At 46.0% G+C, this 22,229-nt stretch overlaps 1 protein-coding gene across 4 annotated transcripts in view; it reads left to right on the top strand.

Moving 5' to 3' along the window:
• Positions 1-22,229, top strand: part of SLC24A3 (solute carrier family 24 member 3) — a 502,594-nt gene that overhangs the window by 275,674 nt on the left and 204,691 nt on the right. For all 4 annotated transcript variants that reach the window (XM_030915170.1, XM_030915172.1, XM_030915171.1 and 1 more), the window contains exon 3: positions 19,463-19,539. In XM_030915170.1, coding sequence (XP_030771030.1) covers positions 19,463-19,539 — 77 coding nt within the window. The remainder of the gene's footprint in view (positions 1-19,462; positions 19,540-22,229) is intronic.

Raw genomic sequence — 22,229 nt, 5'->3', positions numbered from 1 at the left:
TGCAAGACTTGACTCCCTCAGCTGTGCCCAATCTTGCCCTGACCATTCACTTCACCTCTTGCCTTTTCTCTAGAACTTCCCTTTCTGTTATTTGGAAATGGTCACAAAAAAGTACAATCTTTTCCATTCTCAAACCCAACTTGCCATTTTCTTCCATACCATGTGGTTCTAATATCCACATCCTCCACAGCACTCCAGATTTTGGGCTGGGCATTCTGTTGTCACCTGAGTCTGTGCCTCCTTCCAACACACCAATACATAGCCACGCAGTGGATTCTGTTTGGCTCTTTGGATCTGAGCTTCCGGTGAAAACAAGATTTTTTTAAAAAATGATGTGACAGAAGAACATAGAAATGTCTGGAACGTGTTCAAGCCAGTGAAAACACTGAGAAGACTCTCTCCTTGCCGCCTCTCAGTGCAGACGAGTCAGACATGCCTCTGGGACACCCCGGCTCCCTTTGGCTGGCACAGGGAATGGAAACTTTGGCCACGGGTGGTTGTTTCTGCGGCTTTTCTACTCCTGGCCTCACCCGCTTCTCACTGATGATTTCCCAGAGTAAGCCTAATCTAGCATCAATCCATCCTCAACACCAGCCAGCCGGTCTCCATGCAGCAAGGCCCCATAGGCATGCTGGAGTCTCAACAGGAAATGTGCTTTTCCACTGAGCAAAAACAGACACTCAGGAGCTGACGGTCTGTGGAGTTATATGTGTGGTTCACTCAGGACCCTGTCACATTAAAGGAGCATATGAAGCCATATCCCCACATAGCCCAGGGGTGTGGGGAACAAGTTGCCGTCCATCGCCCACCCTCCCACCTGCACTCACATGGTTGGATTCCCAATCTCTACAGCAATTTATTGCAGGATTCCTTTGGAATGATCAAGAGAATGTTTGTGGAAGAAGCAGCATTTATGTGGCTCCTGAGTTAGCCTGGGTTGCCAGAAGCTGAGCCTGGCATGAGCATTCCTGTGAAAGCCGTGTTGGAAGTGCTCCTTGGAAAAACTGGTGAGAGAGCACACAGTGTGACCAGGAAAAGGTAGGAGGTCAAGAAGGGCATGGTGTCAAGCAGAATCCCGCAGAGGGGAACTTCAGCACAACGGAGCCCTGGGTGCTGGTTCCTGGGTGTGGAAGCAGTCTGGGAGCTGGACTTAGCAAAATGGGAAAGGGCTTTCCAGCAAGGTGGACAGAACCCTGACTGCCAGCTTCTGTTCCATTATAGCAACTTTCAGAGGAGTTTATGGGAGCAATAATAGCATCAGGCCTATTCTTCCCCAGTGTCTAAACTGCTTTCTGTTGTAAGTTGGGCTCTTTTGCAAGCCCCAGTATCAACTCTTTCTGCCTTCTTGTGGGTTCCAACACACCAAGCAGACATTGGGGTACCAGCCATTTACCCCATGGGGTACGGTCATTTACCCCATGGCCTTAAAATGTACACATGTGAAAAAGGGGCCCTGGGGCATAGAAAGAGTCCCTACAAAAGGTGCCAACATGCTTTCCATCAGGATGTATCTCAGGCAACAGGAGAATCTGAGTCAGCTCCTAGCTCATTCTTAGCCCATGACAAATGTTGGGACACAAGTAGACATTTCCGGCACTTAAATAAGGCAAGAACTCCAAACCAGTCCCTTTTTGGGTAGAAGGGGCTAGGACCATTTCATCTGAATAGGAAGCTCTAGTTGGAGAAAGATACTTACCACAAGGCCTGCAGTGAGGAGCAGAATCCCAGACGCTACGTCCTCCAGGGTCATGTTTCTCCAGCCCGAGGCTTAGTAAAAGGCTAATTAGGAAGTTGGCCAATTTTAGTCTTGGGTCCCATTTTGGGTTCTAATGTACTGTGAAATTTAATGCAATTCCACGTGGTCTTGCAGATGCTTGCAAGGTGCAGTCATTTCTTTTGGATAAAAACAAAGTTAGGGTTTGCATAGGCACATTTTTTCCCCTTTGAGCCTGGGGAGAAATGTGAGCTAAACCATGTCTAATGTTGATTCTCAAGAGGCTGCTGTGGTGTAGAAGGAAGGACACTTGCCTCAGAAGATCAAGTGGATCTTCTTACTTTGTGAACTGGGCCTCAGTTTCCCACTCTGTGAAACACAGAGCTCTCGAGTTCTCATGAGGATCAGGAAAGAGCATGCAATGGGAACAACGATATTAACATATTAAGAGATGCTACTGTTTCTGCTGGAGAACTTGGCTGTTTGTTCAAGCAGAAATGCATTAAAGCAGAGGTCCCCATTCCCCAGGCCATGGACCAGTACCAATCCTTAGCCTGTTAGGAACTGGGCCACACAGCAGGAGGTGAGTGGTGGATGAGCGAGCAAAGCTTCATCTGTATTTACAGCCACTCCCCATGGCTCACATTATCACCTGAGCTGTGCCTCCTGTCAGATCAGTGGTGGCATTAGAGTCTCATAGGAGTATGAACCCTATTGTGAACTGCACATGCAAGGGATCTAGCTTGCACACTCCTCATGAAATTCTAATGCCTGATGATCTGTCACTGTCTCCCATCACCCCTAGATGGGACAGTCTAGTTGCAGGAAAAACAGCTCAGGGCTCCCACTGATTCTACATGGAGGTGAGTTGTATAATTATTTCATTATATAGTACAATGTAATAATACCAGAAATTAAGTGCACAATAAATGTAAGTGCTTGAATCATCCCCAACCCCCTCCTTCCCCACCAGTTCATGGAAAAATTGTCTTCCACAAAACGGGTCCCTACGCCAAAAAGGTTGGAGACCGCAGCGTTAAAGAGCCACCATCTCATTCAAACTCTGGATGGCTCTGCTCCTCCCCCACCCCCACACCTTGTCTCTGCTTCCCTGTCCACCTGGACTGCCTCCTGCAGTCCTTCTCTAAGGTTCCACTCAAGCCTGACTTGCCCCATGCAGCCTTCACTCACTGTGCTGGCTCACACTGACACCTTCCTTCCTGACCTCACTTCCCACTCACTATTTGATCCATATTAATAGCTATCAATTGTTATCAATATGATTATAGCTATGGTTATCAGTTCAGGTAGAGAGAAATAGTGGCAGATTGCATCTTCCCAAATGACCATAGCAAGAACTCCAAGACAACATACTCTTCTAGAATCTTGTCCTCCCCCACCAAAAATGAAGAGATAGGGTCCATTTCCCCTCCCTTTAAGAATGGTTAGATCTTTGTAACTGCCGTGACCAGCAGAAGGCAGTGGAAATGTTCTGCGTGACTTCCTATGCCAGATCATAAAAAGCTGTATGATTTCCTCCTGGCACTCTCTTGACATGTGCACGTGCAGCCCTGAGCCACTATGTGAGAAGTCTCCAAGCTGAGAAGACCACATGGCAAGACCACAGACTTGGAGAGGCCAGGGAGTCCCAGCTGTTCCAGCTCCCAGGTGTTTGAGATCCCCTAGCCCAGAGGCCAGAGAGGCAGTGAGTGTTTGAGTGTTCATGTTTCCAGGTCCAGCCAGCATATGATTGCAATTGTAAGGACCACCTACCTGAGGCCAGTCAGCCCTTAAAAATGTGAGACATAACAATAAAATGTCACAGTTGTCTTAAGCCACTATGCTTAGGATGGTTATTATGCAGATACATATACATACATACTATCTTAGTTCTGGCAGCTTTAAGAAAATACCATACTGGGTGGTTTATAAACACGGGAATTTATTTCACACAGTTCTGGAAGCTGGGAGTCTGAGAACCTGGGTGGCAGCATGGTTAAGTTCTGGCAAGAGCCTTTTTCTGGGTGACAGACCTCTGACTTCTCCTTGTATTCTCACGTGGCAGAGAGCAGAGAGGGGAAACAAACTCTCTCGTGACTCTTCTAGAGACAAGGTCTCGCTCCATCACCCAGGCTGGAGTGCAGTGGTTTTATCCTCCCACTGTAGCCTCCTGAGCAGCTGGGAATACAGTTGCATACCACTATGCCAAGCTAATTTTTCATGACTTTTATAAGCATACTAATCTTATCGGTGAGGGCTCCACCCTCCCAAAGACCCCATCGCACTAGGGATTAGGATTTCAACATATGAATTTGGGGAGGAGGGCATTCAGTCCATTACACATATACACCTATATGCTTACATATGCGTATGTTTATACGTATGCACACACACATAGATGCATGCATACCCATATTTACACACATGTATACACATGGATGTATACATACATACATAAATGTTTAGGGATATAGCTTGATTCCTTCAATCATCCTCCAGTTTGTGCATTTGTGTGTGTGTGTGCTGGAAGCTGGCTTCCCAGCTGGGCTGTAAACTCCTGAGATCAAGACTGTGCTGAATAGTCCCTGTTACCCTCCGCCAGTTGAAGAACGACATGGTGGATGTAGCAACTCTGCCCTGAACCCTTGAGTTATATTGATAGAGAAATGTGTGGTGCACACCTGTGTCCCTGAAAAGCTCATTACATGATGCAAGTGGGATCAGAGTCACTTGGGTCCTTGAATCTTTCTCAAAGGAACCTGTATCCTTGGAAAGAACCATTTACCTGAAATTGTTGAGAATAAGTTGCTCGATTTGCTTCTGTGTCATAGACTTGGTGGAAGGAAATGCTTCTCTCACCAGTCTTCTAGCTGTGGATACTCGGCCACCGCCTTGGAAGTTATTAGGCTGGGCCTCCTCTCCTCGTTCAGGATCCCCATGGGATTTGCCGCTTCCATCTTCAGATTCAAAAGCAGCTCTTTTGCTTCTCTCCTCATCTTAGCGTTACCTAGGAGATCAGAGATTTTATGAGTTAGGATTGACAGTCTGATCATATTTATGTGAGCTAGGCAAGAAAAGTTAAATATTGGAGTCTCTCATCGAATACAATATTATTTGGATAAAAAATTGTCTCAAACATTGAAAGGGTCGTTTTCTAAAAGAATTTATTTTAATAAATTTTCCTCCATAAATCTACATGAAATGCCCTGAAATTCAAAGTTATATAATATAGGAGAAAAGATCAAAGGAAGTAATGATATTAAATTCCTTTCCATCCTTGAAAATTCTGCTAAGTTATTTTACCCCACCCACTACATGAACTCAAACATCGTTACAAGAACTCAAACAGCCCGGTGAGGTGCAACGCAGATTCTTCAAGTACCTGGTGAACCACTCCTCAGCTGGGAAGGCTGGAGAGTGGGTGTTGGTATCTTTGATCAGCCTTTGACTCAAGTGGGCCTGAAATTTGTCCTAGCGCACGACTGTAAATGTATACGTTTGCATGAGGCCTCTGTGACATCATGACCAAGGTTATTACATCACAGAGTGGATGTTGCTACCACTACCTCTTGCATTATTTTGTCTTGTAATAATTGTATTTTATGGATCTCTTTTAATCTGTTTTCAACTCCAACCAACCCTGCAATCATATATAAGTACATGGAAAGACAAAGATGACAATCTTTGTGCCGATGACACAAACTCGTAGGTTCTGAGGGGGAGCAAGGAGTAATTGAATTACGATGGGTGATATGATGGCATTCTAACATAAAAACAAAGTGAAACCTTTTCCTCCTACTTCATGTCCACTTTTCCTCCTTGCTTGGAACATAAATTATGGTATTTATCATTTTGGTCTTAACTAACTCAACAACTAAGTCAAATTTTCACTTTCTTCCATAAAGAAAGTAAATGTTGATACTCAGGTACTTTATGTAATGGCCAGACTTGGTCAAAAGTTTTATTTTCTGCCCACTTTTCTTTCCTCTTCATAAAGCTTCACAAGTTGCTCTAGACTCAAAAAGCATTTATTAAACACCTACCTTGCTGCTGCCATGAATTTCAATTTGGCAACTTCACATGGGACATCAAAATCTGACACTTACAGGAAACATCTAAGAGATCCCACAGATTCTAAAGGAAAGTAGAACACAATTTCACCTTCTTGGCTGTAACTGATTTCCAATATCATTTTGCCTTGAACACACGTTCTTGCCTCTGAGCCTTGGGGCATCACCTGTCAGAGACATTAGAACCGCCACAGATGCTTGTTTGGGATGACTTGGCCTTGAAATATTTATAGTTGAGAGCTTTGGAAGGCTGCAGCATCTCTTGCTGTAATCTCCTACTGTTCTGATTGCTCTTTCTGTCTGATTTTGGGTTTATCCATGTAAGTTGGCATGCAATTAGGTCACCTCCCACGCCTTCCATCCTAGCTTGTCAGCCCATCCCAACGACCTTTACTTTCCCTAGGCTGTTATTTACCACCAGGCCACACCGTGACTCCAGGCAGCATAAGTTCCATGAAGGACTTAATGTGGCTAAGGGCGAGTTTGGGGAATCTTTAATGTGAATTCGATTTGCAGCCGCTTATGATGTAGAATATATTCCAGAGGAAAGTGAAGAAAGCAAGCAGAGACTGGAGAGGATATGAACCTCAGAAGAAAACTACACTGGCAGTGGGCTGTAGCAGTTAGCTTTTCTCCTCTGAAACCTCCCCCAGGTGTGCAGCATATGGGAGATAGAACTCAGGCAGAAGCAGCAGTCTTATTCAGTTGAGGCATCAGAGATTAGAGCTTGGATCCCAGAGCAGCTGAAAATTGGGGGAAATCTCAGAAAGAAAGGAGTCAAAGAGGGAGAGCCCTATAATAGACATATAAATTTCCCTCAGGTCCATGACTGACCACTGACCCTCACATGCTTGGGGATGACGCCACGCGGCCCAGGGAAAACAACAGCTGAAAGGCTTAAAGCAGGTATGTCAGCTGCTGTCTGGCACTGGGGAGACAAACTGAGAAGTGCAAGCCTCTAAAGTTAAAGGGGCTTGATAAACAGTTCAGATGTTCCATTGAAAGCCTATATATAGGGACCACATCTCGGGACTAAGGGCACACTTAAAACAGGCCTAAAATTACCACAAATGATGACCCTCCAGTAATTCAATCAAAGCTTAAAACCTACAACCACCTCTGGTTTTGTGGCTGGTAATTACAATCCTCCAATAATTCAGCTTCCTATTAGACCAAAACTCAACACTTTTCAGAGGAAGATGACGGAATCCAGAATCTCCTCAGCCATCATCCATGAAGTCAAATATATAGTAAAAATATTTTTAGAAGACCGGGTGCAGTGGCTTATGCTTGTAATCTCAGCACTTTGGGAGGCTGAAGTGGGAGGATAGCTTGAGGCTAGGAGTTTGAGACCAACTTACATGACATAGCAAGACCCTGTCTCTACCAAAAAGGAAAAGAAAAATAGCTGGGCATGTTTATGCACACCTGTTGGGAGGCTAAGGTGGGAGGATTGCTTAAGCCCAGGAGTTGGAGGCTGCAGTGAGCCATGATAGTGCTGCTACTCTCCAGCCTTGGCAACAGAGTGATACCCTGTCTCAGAAAAAAATATATATATATACTAGATACACATCAAGTAGATTCTAAATTCTCTTGCTTTGATCTTGCTTGCTCTAAACTCTGACGGGTCTTCTTCTGCTATCTACAAAGCAGCACAGTGCCCTTCCTAAGATACCTCTCATGTCATCAGTTCCTGTTCTTGATCTGTAACCCAAAATCCTAGCTGGACACCAAAGCGCATTGTTGAAGCAAAAGGCACTTAGTATGTTTCATTCAGAGCTATAATGTGCCATCACCAGAGCCCTGTGACAGTTCAAGGAAATAGAGAAAAGTGAACAACTGAATTACTTTTTTGGTTTGAATTAATTATGCTCTTTTCTTAATTTCTGTTCATATTCAGAGGCAGATGTTGTCCAAGAGATGGAGCCTTGATATTTGGATTCTAAACTTTGGATGCACAAACTTAGCGATCTAACAAAAAATTATTGAGTTCAAATCTATCCTTAAAAGAGTTTCAGGTGTAATTTGCAGATTCTTTAGTGCTTTGACCTAAAATTATAGATAAGTGGTCAAAAAATATTGAATATATGGTAACATAAAAGGAAAAATGATTTCCTGCAGTTAACATCTGTATTTTCCCCTTAAGGAGGGGCCAGTGGTGGCCGAGACCAAAACTAAGTAGTAAACACAGCTTGTATTTTTTCCAGCTGAGCTAATCAATATTTTGTGTGCATATTTACGTCTTCCTACAACGGCTACGCATATTCTTAGATATTTATTTCATTATCATAAACTAGAATTCAAGCTAAAGATTAAAGGTGTCTCGATAAATTCCCTGAGGATACCAAATACATTCAAGCAGATGGATTAGTAGTAATTCTCCCCCTTTTAAATGGATTATATTCTAAAATAGGTGCAGATCACACAAAATGATGTCAGGAATCACTATTACCAGGACCAAGGAGTGCCAGTTATTCTTTCGTTTTAGGACCTGGTTAGCAAAGCTTCAGTATAGGGAGATAAGGAACACACGTGTCCCTGTTCCCATTCCCCTAACCATCGTAGACATTGCTAATAGATGGAGATGCTCTGGCACACTGAGCCCCATCCAAGACTCAGCCTATCAGTCAATCATTAGCAGTCAAGCAATGAACATGAATGAGACCAGTCTTCTATCCTTAAAATTGGCAGTCGTGGAATAACAACACCAGGAGAAAAGAAAACGAGCAGTTTTTAAGAGGGGAAGCAGAGGGAAACTTTTGTGCTTTTCGTGAAATTCTGTTATTATCCTCCCATCTATAGACCAACAGAGCCATAAAGGTTATTTCCAGCTCTGAAATTTGATGAGTTAACATTAAAAAATGTCACTGGTTTTGAAACCTCCAGCCATTTAGCATGCACACTTCACCTTCTATAAAATAAATGCTTAAAGATTTAAAACATTCCATGTAGATTCTTGTAGGGAATTACTACTTTCCAAAAGCACTACTTCAAGTGCATTTTTTTCTAGAAGTGTTTTTCATGCAATCTCATCCTTTCTGAGGGCATTGAACAAGAATGGGCATTCCTTGTAACCTCCATGGGTCCTGTTGAGGAACTACTTAGTGGGTTCCTGTGTACATCAGCCTGTTCATCTGGATCAACAGCAGACATAACATGAGAGATGCATCACTTGGGTCAGACCCTAGGTCATCCATTCAAACATTCTGTCTCTGACGTTGGCACCAAGGGACACTCTGAGAAACAAAGGAGTCCAAGAAGAGCATCAAGTTCTGAACACCACAGGGAATTTACCATAAATATTTCACTTTCTTTAATTCATTAGTGGCACAGCCTTGAAAATCACATGTGAGCAACAAATGCATGCCATAGGCTCTTGCCCTTGCAAACAGACCTCCTATCTGCTGCCATGTTTGTGGCCTGAGAAAACTACATTATTCATGAGATTGCTGTATTTTCTACAGTAGCTGCTGGCTGAAAGACATGAGCAGCGCTGATGCCATGGTTTTTTATTATTGATAAAGAAATATGTTTCTAGTTTGTCAAATTACATTTCAGTGCTCTGCTAGGCCAATAGTCTATGTAACTAATGATTGGAGTTCTTTAGTTCCAAAGAATGTCTGTTCTCTTCCAGGAGAAAAGTTTGTGGGCTGATTGTTTAAAATCTTCTGCCAATACGGACATGAGAAAAAGAGCTCTTAAGTGGGAACCAAGGGGCTTCTCATGATGTTGGATCAACTTCAGCATCATGAACAAGGAGCAAAGTCAGTTCCCCAACCTGCATTCAGGAGTGAGCAGTTCCATAATGCTATCTAGATTGCAACTCCACCACAAATTGTCCATACAGACTATTGCCATGATTTAGGGAAAAATTCATCCAAATGTGTTTAAGTTCTTTTCTGGAAAAACAAATCTTTGTTGAAATAGAGAGAGGAAAAAGTGCAAAATTCCTAACTCTCCTTTTCTAAATGTGGGTTTTCCAGAAGTAGTCCCAGAAACAGACGCAAGTACAAGTTGTTTGTTTCTGAGATGATCCCAAGTATAGGAGTTGGGAAGTGAGACAGCGAGACAATGACAGATAGACAACCAATCAAAGGCATGTTACCACTGTGAGCAACCAGAGCTTAATTTTGCTGGTAACAGTGTAGAACACACCTCAGCGTTATCTCATCCAGGTAGTGAGGGAGCTGGGGTATTTATACACCCACCTTTCATCAGACTTTGGTTGACAGCTTCTCCTGAGAAAAAGAGTGGTATTAATTCTCCAGCATATCCAGCCTGCAGTGCCTGGGCAGGAGATCCTTTCTCAGCTCTGGAGAAAGCTTTCAGGTAAAGAGATGCAGGTGCTTAGTACAAAAGAGGTAGAGCCCCAGGACTGTGGGCCTGGTATTGATGTCTTGGGAAACGCCCCTATCCATATTTCTCCCTCTCCATTTTTTAATAAATTAGAAACAAACAGAGCTATCATTTGATAGGTACTTGCCCAATTTTAGATATTGCGTATTTCATAAGCATCATCACCATCAGTCCTCATAATTAACTGCATAAATGAGTCTTGTTTTCATTCTCCCATTTTGCACATTAACAATTAAGACTCAAAGAGGTTAAAGAATTTTCCCAAAGCCACAGAACTTATGAGTAGTAAAGGAGGGATTCAAATCCAGGCCTTCAGGCTTTTGCAAAATGCTGGTTGCCTGTGGTAAGCAAATGTTACCACATAAGCATTTGGCTGATCCAGCTTTTCTTAGCAAATGTGATTGGCAATGCCATTTTGATTGACAGTTTGATGATCCCTCTAGGCCATCTGTTTCCATGACTTGTGGTTGCATCTTCCTTCACAGAGATGCTTCTCATGACCTTGTTTTCATTCACACATCAATCCATTTGAATCTGAACGTTTCTGGTTTTTGAAGGGAAGGACTTATGCCCTTAAAAACTAAGAAAAAACGGGGTAGTTTGTTCTTTCTAGGACAGTAGAATTAACATATTAGAAAGTTGGACCCTAGTTTGATCTCAGCTCTTCCACTAATGTCTGAAACTTGGGCTGGTTACTTGCCCTCTTTGGACCTCAGCTTACCTATCTGTACATTATATAAATTGGGATAATGCTTCCTATCATATAGAAGCAATGAAAAAGTAATAAATATATTTGTAATACTTGATAAAGGTTATTTCCATTCTTAAATTCAGAGTACTTAAGGTATTAGGATGATTTCAAAGAGAGTCCCCCTGCTCTCAAGCTAACCTCAACTGTTAACTCCCCAGTGATAAGAGCTGTGTACCTTTAACTAGTGTTGAGTATGGTATCCAGCAGATGGTAAGGGCTAAAAGTAGAGATGTTTTGGCACAGTATTGATTTAATAAATTTTCCAGTGTTATTAAGATATGGTCTTTAGAACCAGACAAAAATTCAAAAGATGATCTTAGAACAGACTGGTTCCCTGGAACACCCAGCACCTCCTGTTGCCAGATGCCTTCTCCCATGCCTGCCTGAGGTTTGCTTGACCTCGTTGAGTGTAAGCATGCATTGAATGTCTCCAAAACATTTCCAAAGACTAAATATTTAGAAAATTAAGTTATGCATTTATGTACTTTCACACAGATTCTTCTGTGGATAATTTTGTTCAGTGGCCTTTTAGTTATGACAGATGTGTTAACTGCCTCAACCAACACTTATTAAGTGATTTGTGTGCCAGATATTTTGTTAGATACCAGGGCTACAGAGAAGAATAAGTATCCTACAACCTTAACCTCCCTCCCCCAGTCTATTGGAGAAGAGAGAAAACAACCAAAAATTGCTGCAAGGCAAGACCTGACATGCAAAAGGCTGTAGGGATGCCAAGGAGCAAGGACCATGTGCATTTCTTACAAGGAGTTAGGATATGCTGGGTAACAAACAGCCCCCAAAGATCAGTGGCTACCAAATATAACAATGTTATTTTTACTCATGCTGCATGCACAAAATGCATGTATTGGGGGTTGGGGATTCTGGTATCAGTCACTCAGCAATCCAGGCTGACGGGAGATGCACATTGCATCCTGATGTATTTTTCAAGAAATGCTGAGACAAGAAAATGCAAAATGGTGAGCCAGGCACTGGTTTGAAAGCCACATGCAATCCACATCATTTTGCTCACATTTCACTAATCAAAGCAAGCTGCATGGCCTTAACCTAACTTTGAAAGGGATGTAGCAGTACTCCTCCTAGGTCTTTGGAACAATGAGAAATGGGGCATTGCCACCAGAGTTGGGATCTAGTAGTTGGGAGTTTGACTGAGCTGTCCCTCCCAATGCCATTTCTCAGCCAATAAGTCTGTCTTGTGTTTATACAAAACCACCTCCTGAGAGAAAGTCCCTCTGCTTCAGTCACACTTGGTATTTGTTGTCCTCTTTCATGTATCCCAGCCTGGTGGGTGCTGATGACAGAGAGAGAAACAACAGGGCTCCTGTCCTCAGGGAACTGAGCTCATGGTGCCACTGAGTCCATGGTACACATGGACAAGCAAATGCCTACAGTGTGGTTGGAAAATAATTTGATGAGCACTGGGACAATGTGATGGGGCCACAGAAAGAGAGGCAGGAAAGGTTTTGTGAGAGGCAGAGGAGGTACCGCACCCGGAAAACAAAGTTTTTACAATGCCCCAGGAAAAGTGGGAGCAACAGGCTTTACTAAGACAGATGAAAGCATCTGAAACAGAAGCTTGAAGCCACTCATCACTGCAGGGGGAAGCTGGGTAGCATCCAGACCGCCATTTTTTGGTGCAATTCCTGACAGACTAATCCATCAAGCTGCAATGAGTATTTTGTCAAGAGAAGGTCACTGGGATGGCAGACTGGTGTTCTGATGGCTGCAGCAGCCCATGTTCCTTTTGCTCAGACATGTTAAGGGAGCCAGGCTTTTTAGGATGTGTTAATCTTCATTTTGGGCTGCTCCATTTGATCAACATTTGGTGAATATGTCTAAAGATGGAATGAATGTTCCTGCTGCATTTTTTTCAAGCAAAGGAGAAAAGACTCTGCCTCTGCGAACCTCCATTTAGACTCATCAAACTCGGGCCTCATGAAAGCAGCCAGGAGGGAGAAGCAGGGAAGCTGATTGCTGTTGCCTTGGTAAGGGGAATCCACTCCACTCAGGTCCCTGTGGTTTCCATGGGAACAGCACTGCTTGTTTCTGCAGGCCCCCAGGGCTGGCCAGATGTACTGAAAGGAAAATTGGGGGATGAAAGAGAGGAGCAGAAAGAGACTTTGAGGACCTTGAAGGTATTTGGGGAATGACTCTCAGCTGGATGAGGCTGCTCTGTTCTCCCTGCATAGGTAGCTGCTCTTAACAGGCCACGTGGGCCACGTGGCCCCAACAGGCTGAGTACCGGAAGCACCTACCTAGAGGCACATGCAGCTGTCATGGACTAACCACCATCCAGAGAAACAGATGCCAATGCAAGGAAGGAAGGAACTGGCAATATGTGGATTTCAACATCAAGGCCAGAGATGAATGTGCCCTCTACCCACACCAGGCCAGCATGTCGTTGTTATAATTTAGAATATTGATATGTGACCCCAAGAAGCACGGCGGTAGGTATTTCACATTCACTATCTGCACTCTTCATAACAACTCTGCAGGGATGACATCAACACACCCATCTACAAATGAAGGAAATGAGGCCCCGTGTGGCACAGAAGAAGATCTGGACCTGAGTCTGATTCCCCACTGTGGGATCTTATGCAAAATCTAACTGATCACCCAAGGAAAATGTTAGTTCCCAAATTCAACAAGCATCCTAGCTCAATCTTTAAAAAACGCGCTGAGTACTTTTGGATTTGGCGCAAGGACACACACCTGGAGAGGGTGGCATCAGCACCAGCCATCAGCTGTGGGAGGCACTAGAGGTCCCACATTGTCTTACCTCTTGTTCCAGAAGTGAAGCAACTGAGGCCAAGAAGCACTTGGCAGAGCCTTCCAGTCCAGTGCACCACACTGTCTGCATACTTTTCTTGGAAAGCTGCAGCTATTCAGAAAAGCGCATGCCCCACCCACACCTGCAAGGCACTGGAGTGGGTCGCCAATTGAAGGGCTGTTGCAGTCTCCAGGAGGCAAGCACAGCTGCTGTTGCGACTCTTTTCTTGAACCACTGGGTCAACTGGGCAGAGTGGATTTACCCCATCCATGCCCGAGGTCTGTTCTCAGTTCTTCATCCCACTGAGACTTATCAGGCATCTGCTGTGTGCACTGCAGTGTGCTGTGTTTGGACCAGAGGGAATGGGAAGAAGGATCCTCAGAGGCCATTTTTCAGATGGTCAAAAGGCAAATTGAGGCCCAGAGAGATGAAATGACAGGTGACCAAAGCCACACTTTGGGCATGTTGGCATTGAGCCTCAGATTTCCAGATTCCCAATTGAGGACACTTTTCTTGACTCCAGGCTGATCCCTTCCTTAGGAAGACTAAACACTGCAATACCAAATTACTTTAGAACCACAGCAAGGCAACACTGAGTGAAATAGCGATGTTAATAGTAGGCTGTGTACATAACACACACATAGGAGCTGACAGAGATCAATGAGAAGTCTTATGGCCTCCCTAAACGAAGCTGCTTTGCCAGTGGGTCTCTAGAATAGGATTCTTCCTGATTTACATTCTGTTCTACAGGATCATCTGGCAATGAATGCCCTTTGCAGATTAGTCAAAGAAGCTTCTAACATGGTGGAATTGGTTGTGTAATATAAGAACATGTTACAACCCTAAGTCTTAACATTGGGGTCCTACCATGCTAGATTCAGAATGCAAGTCTTAATGACAGTTTATCCTGATTTTATGCTTGTGCAGAGGGACTCCCTTCTGCCACCTCCACCCCATGCCCCACTGCTGTGTGCTGAAGCTAATTATGTGTATGTAAGTTATGGTTTCTCCTTTCCTGGACATAAGATACCTTGCATCTCCTCTTCAGTTCTTTCCTCTTCAGCAAAGGAGGCTTGGGAGATGCTGTGGACTGAGTGTTTGTTCCCACTTCCCAGATTCATATGTTGAAGCCCTAACCCCCAAAATGATGGTATTTGGAGATGGGACCTTTGGGAGGTCATTAGGGTCAGATAAAGGTATAAGAGTGGGACTCCGATGATGGGATTAGTGTCCAAATAAGAGAATGAAGAGACCAGAGGTTATTCGTACCATGACATGTAGATACTGCAAAGAAGAAGGTGGCCTCTGCCAGCCAGAAGACAGCCCTCACCAGAACCCAACCATACTGGCACCTTTATCTCAGACTTCTAGCCTCCAGAGCTGTGAGAGAGAAATGTCTGTTGGTTAAACCCCCAAGTCTACGGTATTCTGTTGTATCAGGCTAGGGCAGACACGGGCATTCCTACACCCAGACATGTGGATGGTTTCTTGATATATCACCTGTGACTCTTTCTAGGGCCTTCTCTAGCCCTGGAAGCATGCTTGGCTTGGCCAGTGCAGGGCTCAGCAGAAGTATTGAAGAGTTAGTGCCTTTGGGACAGCCCTAAACAGTGACAGGCAGGCATCAGTGAACGGAGCCCCCCACCCTACTGCTGACCTGGCAGTAGACAACTCTGAGACCTGCTTTCCTCTGTCTCCCAGCAAGCTTGAGGCCACTCTGCCAGCCCCTTCCCCTCCCTGCCTCATCTCTCCACCCTGCTCCCGATGCTTCCTGGGATCACCTCCCAAACATACAGCTGTCATTCAAATCTTTCTCTCAGGGTCTGCTCTTGAGGGCCCCAGTCTAAGGCATGGGCATTTGGAACCTATGAGGGAAGACTCACTTCTTGCAGGGCAGGAGAAGAGGGCTTAGCTCAATTTTTAGATGAAATCTCTCCTTGTGACTTTTTTTTTCAAATGATAATGCATGTATAAAAGGGAAAATAAAATACATGTAGTATTCTTTGTAAGTTGTGAATGAGTCCTTTGAAACCATTTTTCCAATTTCGTTATTTTCCTGATACGTGTTTCCTGAGAGGAGCCGTAATGAAAAAGTGGTCAGAGTGGTTGGATGTCAGGTGAAGTTTGTTAGGTGAGTATTTAACCTGGTCATTCTTTCCACATTGCTATTGGCCACCAAATAAGACTTTTTATTGTTCTTGAAGAACGGTGATTCAATACCCTGAGACTGACTGTCCTCTGCCTTCCCCACCCTGACCCTGGAGCTCCCACCTTCCACCGACATTCAACTCGGTGAGGAGGCCCACAGTGCCGGCCACTCCATTCACAGGCTCTGCCACGGACTGTGCCAAACTGGAGGCTGTCATTGCCCCATGGAGAATTTTCACACACTTCCTCATGGCCAGCTGTGACTGCTGACGGGGGGCGCACTTTTGATAGAGGAGCTCCCAACTGGGCATGGATCAGAGAGCAGGCCCTGGAGAGCAGACCAAGATCAGGTCACTGGTAAGCTGCCCACTGCCTGAAGGGAGGGAAGAGAGGGTTGCTGAGCCTCCAAGGAAGGAGGACCCTGAAGAAGCTCCTGTGGTTTCTCCTTGGCTCACCCCTGCCTGGCCAGAACTTTGGGCAGCTTCTAGATGGACTGCCCTGAGCCAGCACGGGGCCCTTTGGGTCCTGCCCCATCCAGGGCTAAGCCTCCAGTGTGTCTTCCCCAGGGGCCCAGCTGGGGCCACCATGTGGGCTAGCATGGAGACCCCTGACAAGAAACCACCTCCACCAGAGAGCCAGGCCCAGTGGGATCCATGTATCCGCGTTGCTTCATTCAGCCAATTGATATTCATGTTATGGAGAACTGAAAATCAGAATGCCTGGATTCAGAACCCGAGCCTGTCACTTACTGACGTGGTGCCCTTGGTGGAACAGGTGCGCTCCCTGGCCCTCGGTGGCCTCATGCATGGGGCGTCAGTGAGGCAGGAGAAAGGAGCTGGGCTGGAGAGAACCCAGTGCAGATGCAGATGATGCTCATGGGGTGCCTTTCACTCCCTTCCTGTGCACCCTCCGTCCCTTATTATTGATCGCGGAGGAAGCTTGTGAGGCAGGAAGTAAAGAGGTAACTGGATGCCACATACCTGTACCCCCTCTACCCCTCATTGATGATTGGGGACCTCAAGCGGTTTCCACGTGTGATTCTTTTGCTTGGCACTGCCCCAGGGCATATGACTGGCTTGTTTCCCGTGGGTGATGGCTGTTGTGATTGATAAATTAACTCAGCATCCCATCTCTAGCTTCCAGCTCTGGGACTAAGAGAACAATAGGAGAGGTGACCTTTGAACCCTAGGACCGGGAGTGCCAAAACACCCTGTGGCAGCTACACTGAAAAATGCAAAGATAAAAAAAAAAGCCCATTGCTTCCCCTCCAGGAGTATGGCAGCTGAATGAAGATCAGATCAAATCCTCTTTTGGGAGGAGGTCATGGAAGGAAGAGGTCAGAGGGCAGAATGAAATTGCAGATCCATGCAGGAGAGGGGTGGCATGTGTGAGGGGCATCTCCAGCCCTGGGTTTGCCGGGTGTGCAGCCCTATTCCCACTTCCCAGCCATGGAACCCAAGCATGTTGTCCCATCTGTCTTCCCCTTGGGTTCCTCACGTACAGAATTGGAATAATAACCTGCTTGTGAGGATAAGATGGGATCACAGGGGCAAAGTGCAAAGTACAAGGCTTGCCGGGAGCAGGTGCTCAATAAATGCTCGCTGTTGTCATCCCTCTGCCCCTCACATTAATTTCCAGATCGTGGCTTCATTATGGTCCCCAAGGGAAACTCCTCCAGGCTTCTCCCAGTTTATTTATTCATTGGTCAGTGGGGCGCCGTGCAGCCTGTTTAGAGCAACTTCAGCTTAGAAAAATCCTTGCATAATCTTGACATTCCTGTCTTTTCTTGTCTCCTTTTTATATTTAAAGGACCATACAAAACTAGAGAGTGTGATTAGCTGGACATACAGGTGGATCTTGCTTTCTAAAAACAAAAAACAACTTTATTGAGATATTACTGACATATAAAAATTGTATATGCTTAAGGTATACAACTCGAGCTTTTGATATGCAGATGCATTGTGAAATGTTAACCGCATTTCAGTTCCTTAACATATCCATTACCTCTACGTAGTTACCATTTATGTGTGTGTGTGTGTGTTTGTGTGTGTGTGTGGTGACAAGATTTAGATCCACCCTCTTTGCAAGTTTCAAGTATATAATGTAGTATTTTTAACTCTCCCCCACTTGCTGTACATTGGAAGGTGAGCCTTGCTTTATATACTAAATGTACCCTTTGGCCCAAACACCTCATGTGGCTCCAACCCAAGACCTGCACAATGCCTTAAGCAATGCTGCCTTGGATGCAGAGAGCAGAGCCTTTTCGAGCAGTGACCAATGGCTTGTGTCTTGCACAAATCCTCTGGGCAAGCCAGGGGTTGCCAGCAGAATTGGGCCTGGGTGTCTCAGAGGTTTTCCACTCACTCCTTAGCACCACTGTCTCTGTCTCTTCTCCCCTTCCTGGCTGCACTGCCTCTCTCATGCACAGTGCATCCTGGAGTCACCTCCCAGATAAACCACATACCTCCACATCCTTGTCGGAGGGTCTGCTTTTAGGGGAATCCAAAATAAGACAAGAGGCAAGCAACTAACATCTAGCACATCCTCCCCCATCAAATGGTGGTGGTTTCTCTAAGAACTCACTAGAGAAAGACTTGGAGACCTCATCAAGCTCAGAGGAAAAGACTTCTTTCAACAGCCAGTGATGTCTGCCCATGTGGGGCTGTGGGTGGGGGTAGTGTGTGCTGCTCCTACCACGCCTGATGGGCACATCCTCCAGCAAAGGAGCCATGGATTCCTATCGGAGGGACCACAGGAGGCTTCATAAAGGAGAGGAGATGTGAGAACCTAGCCCAGAAAGTTAATTGGATTTTATGAGAGACAGGAGGCCCGGTCAGTGGTGGAGGACCTTCTTGGTCAGTTCACGGACTCCAGTTTTCATCTCATGGCAGAGAGGTTTTGGAACATTGAGAAGGCATGAACATCCCTGTGGTTGGCATTCCAGTCCAGCCACAAATTGAGGTCAACTTAGAAAGGGGAGCAGTGGGAGGGAGCAGGGAGGGGGTTGTTCTAATAGCACACGGGGCCCACATGCTAAGCCAGGTCAGGCAAAGTGGAAAAGGAGCAAAATGAAGACCCACTTAGAGCAGGGGCCTCAAATCTGTCTGAGCCACAGACCCCTTTGATGATCCAATGAAGCCTACAGCCCCTGCTCAGAAAAGCAGTTTTCAGCGCGTGCGTGCAGCAAAGTACATAAGGTTACACATGGAAACTGACTGTGTGGAAATGAAGCTGTCAAAATGTTAGAAAACAGATTTTCAACATAGTAGTTCACGTGCTTCCTCATTAACACTTTTAAATCGCAGGTGGTGACCTCACAACCACCATAAGATTGAAGCAGTGGGTGAGAGCTGCACAAGTATGATGGTATGATGTGTTATGAAAATATCTGTGGGGCCGAGTCCCAGGTTCTGCTAACACTACTGTGGTTGGTTGCCCACGTTCTTATCTGAAGGAAACACTCAATTCTGGTTGGTTTTGTGAACTTAAAGATGTAGGGTTTTTTCCTCATCCAAGTTCATGGACCCCATGTTAAAACCAAGACTCTAAAAAGGGGCTGGTAATGCTGTCCCAGACCTACAGCACTGAAAATGTGGTCACCTGTGCTGAGACGATTTTCTTTCTCTATTCTTTAGCCCTGCATGAATTCCCCAATGACATCTTCACCAACGAGGATAGAAGACAAGGCGCGGTGGTCCTCCATGTGCTCTGTGTAAGTACCCCTCTGTGCCTCTGCCTGGAGGGTCCATAGGCCAGGCCTAGGGGTGTGGGGTGAGGCACCTGAGGCCCCCAGTGGAGTCTCTCTGCCCTCCTGTTCACACGCCTGGTGGGGGTCCCCCGAGCCCTATAGGGGACCATCACCAAATGGAGACGAAAGACTGTAGCTTTCGAAGGTGGAGCCATCTGTTATGCACTTTCCCTTCATGTTAGTGCCCAGAGTGTGGGCTCTAAAGTCAAACAGCCCCACTCTCCGTGACTTAACCCTACTCTCTGCTCAAACACCACCCTCTTGGGGGAGCCCTTTCCTAACCAGCCTTTCTGAAATGCCGCCGTATTTCCTCTTACCCTGCTTTGTTTTCCTCCATGCTACCTGCCATTGCATAGTTATTTGCTTTTCAACTTTTCACCCTCACTCACACGTAAGCCCCTGAGAACAGGGACTTGGTTTTGTACACGACGTCATTCCCAGACCCCTTCTTGGCATGTGGTAGGGACAGAACATTTGCTCACTGAGTGGATTCTATGTAATGTCATCTGGCACCATGTCTGACACATAGAAGGCGAACAAGAAAAGCTTGTTCTCTTCCCATCTGGCCTCTTACTGTCCATCACTGCCCTAGCATCTTCTGCCACAGAGCCAGTGGCTCTAAAGTCTGTGGTCCCCTTGTCCCCATTTGGAGGGTTTGGGGGAAGGCATGCATGTGACAATGTCTAAGGAGTGGACAGCTGTCCAGCAAGAAATCTCTGAGCCAAGTTCTGGACTAGGTACATTACTGCTCCCCCATCTCTGTGGCGTTCCCTCTCCCCCAGAATTCCCTCTCCCCTGAATTCTATTCTAGGTATTTACTGCTGTGGCACGAACTCCCCACGTGTAGTGGCATGCCCAGTCACTGTGTCGTTTTGCTTTGGGTTGTTTGTGGTGAGTGCTCAGAAGGAGCAGGGTGGGAATGCTGCTCCCCGGAATCCAGGGCCTCAGATGGACCGACTCCCGTGGCCGTGGCTGGGCCACTGGTCCTAAAGGGTTTCTCTCTCCCATGCCTGGTATGTGGAGTGGGATGGCTGAGGGACTGGCTCAGCTATGGCTATTGAGAAGAACACCTACAGTGACCTCTACAGTGTGGCAGCCTCAGGCAGTCCAGAGAGCTCAGAAAGGGAGGGTGACTGAACCTTGAAGTCCCGCAGTGTAATTTCCACCGTTACAGTCACAGCCCACTGTGATTCAACAGAGGGGTCAGAGACCTTACTTTCAACCCACAGCTGGAGCAGGTCAGCAGGCACAGCCTGGGCTCTGGAGTCAGAGCAGACATGGGCTTGAAGCCCACTTCTGCTGGCTTTGCTTTATGTGTCACTTCCGGGAGGACACTTGACCTCTTAAGACTCACAGGCCACCTCGATCTTGACTCCTTTTCTGGGTAAAATCAATCAACTCTTCAACTGGTCTCCCACTCCCCAAAAAGGGAGCATGAAAAGTCTCTTTTCTACAAGGACGTTCTCTAAAAATACCAAATGAGTAAGGAGAGCCTTTGCAACTCCCCAGCCCTCCCTGCCTTTCAGGGAAGTTGCGTGCACTGAGCCATTAATATGGATGTCACCTTCGGCACCAAGGAGGCTACTCTGTCACAAGGCTGAGGAGCCCCAGGCACTGAGTTGGATCCGGAATTCCCTGGCAGACATTAGCATCCTGATGCTTTGACATCTGAGATATGAGATTTCCACTCTGGACCCAAACACTGGGTGCTTTCGGCCTCCTGAAGAGATGTTGTCGCCTGCAGCTGCGTGGCCCTTTCTCCCCACCTCCATCTCCCCTCTGGACTCACTGAGTCATCAACTGGAGGTGGAGGGGGTTCATTTTTCTTGCTCTTCATGAGCCCAGGATACCCAGGAAGGTTTCTGCTGTCTGTGGTAGTGCATTTCCAGGCTGGCATAAAGGCAACTTGGGCACAAATGCATACTATCCTCCTTAAACACTTCCCTAAGAGTGGGCATGAGCCTACAGGTTAGTACTTTGTAATCACTGGAATCCAGTGCCACTGTTAGCCCCTGCCCGGGGCTCTACACTTTAGAATCCACAGGGCAAGGAGTTCATGGACCAAGACCAGTGCCCACCCCTTCAAGATTATGTTCCAAGCACACAGAAGCCCAGAATTCTCCACCCAAATAGCCGTGAGCCTGCTGCCAAGGCCTGTGCACGTCTCCTCCCTGGCTCCACCTCTTGGAGGGAAGAGACCCAAGTGGGGCAAGCTTCAACACACAACATACATGACTGTAGTCCAGTGTGAGGCCAGGTGGGCAGAGCAGCAGGACAGAGACAAATATTAGGGTGGACCTGCTGGTGCCATCCCCAAGGCCCAAGACCAAATCTTGTTATCCTATCCACTAGAATACCAGCCCCCACCACCAGAATGTAAGCCCCAAGAAAGAAGCCCCTTCATACTGTGTCCAGTCATTGAATGCCTGGAGTCGCACAGTCACTTTTTGTTCAGGGCAAGAGTAAATTATTCCTTCTATCCCCTTTACCTTCCATGTTATGCGGCACATTTAAGATGCTCAGAAATTGTTAAACAAACATCACTGGATGTGAGAACTGCTGGAAGAGTAACATCTGGCATTTGACTGGCCAGCAGGAAACAGATGAATGCACGGCTCAAAGCTGCAAGAAGCGAAATATAGACTTCCTGCACT

This window comes from Rhinopithecus roxellana, chromosome 13 (genome assembly GCF_007565055.1).
Source record: "Rhinopithecus roxellana isolate Shanxi Qingling chromosome 13, ASM756505v1, whole genome shotgun sequence".
NCBI lineage: Eukaryota > Metazoa > Chordata > Mammalia > Primates > Cercopithecidae > Rhinopithecus > Rhinopithecus roxellana.
This window is presented reverse-complemented; position numbering and strand designations above follow the sequence as displayed.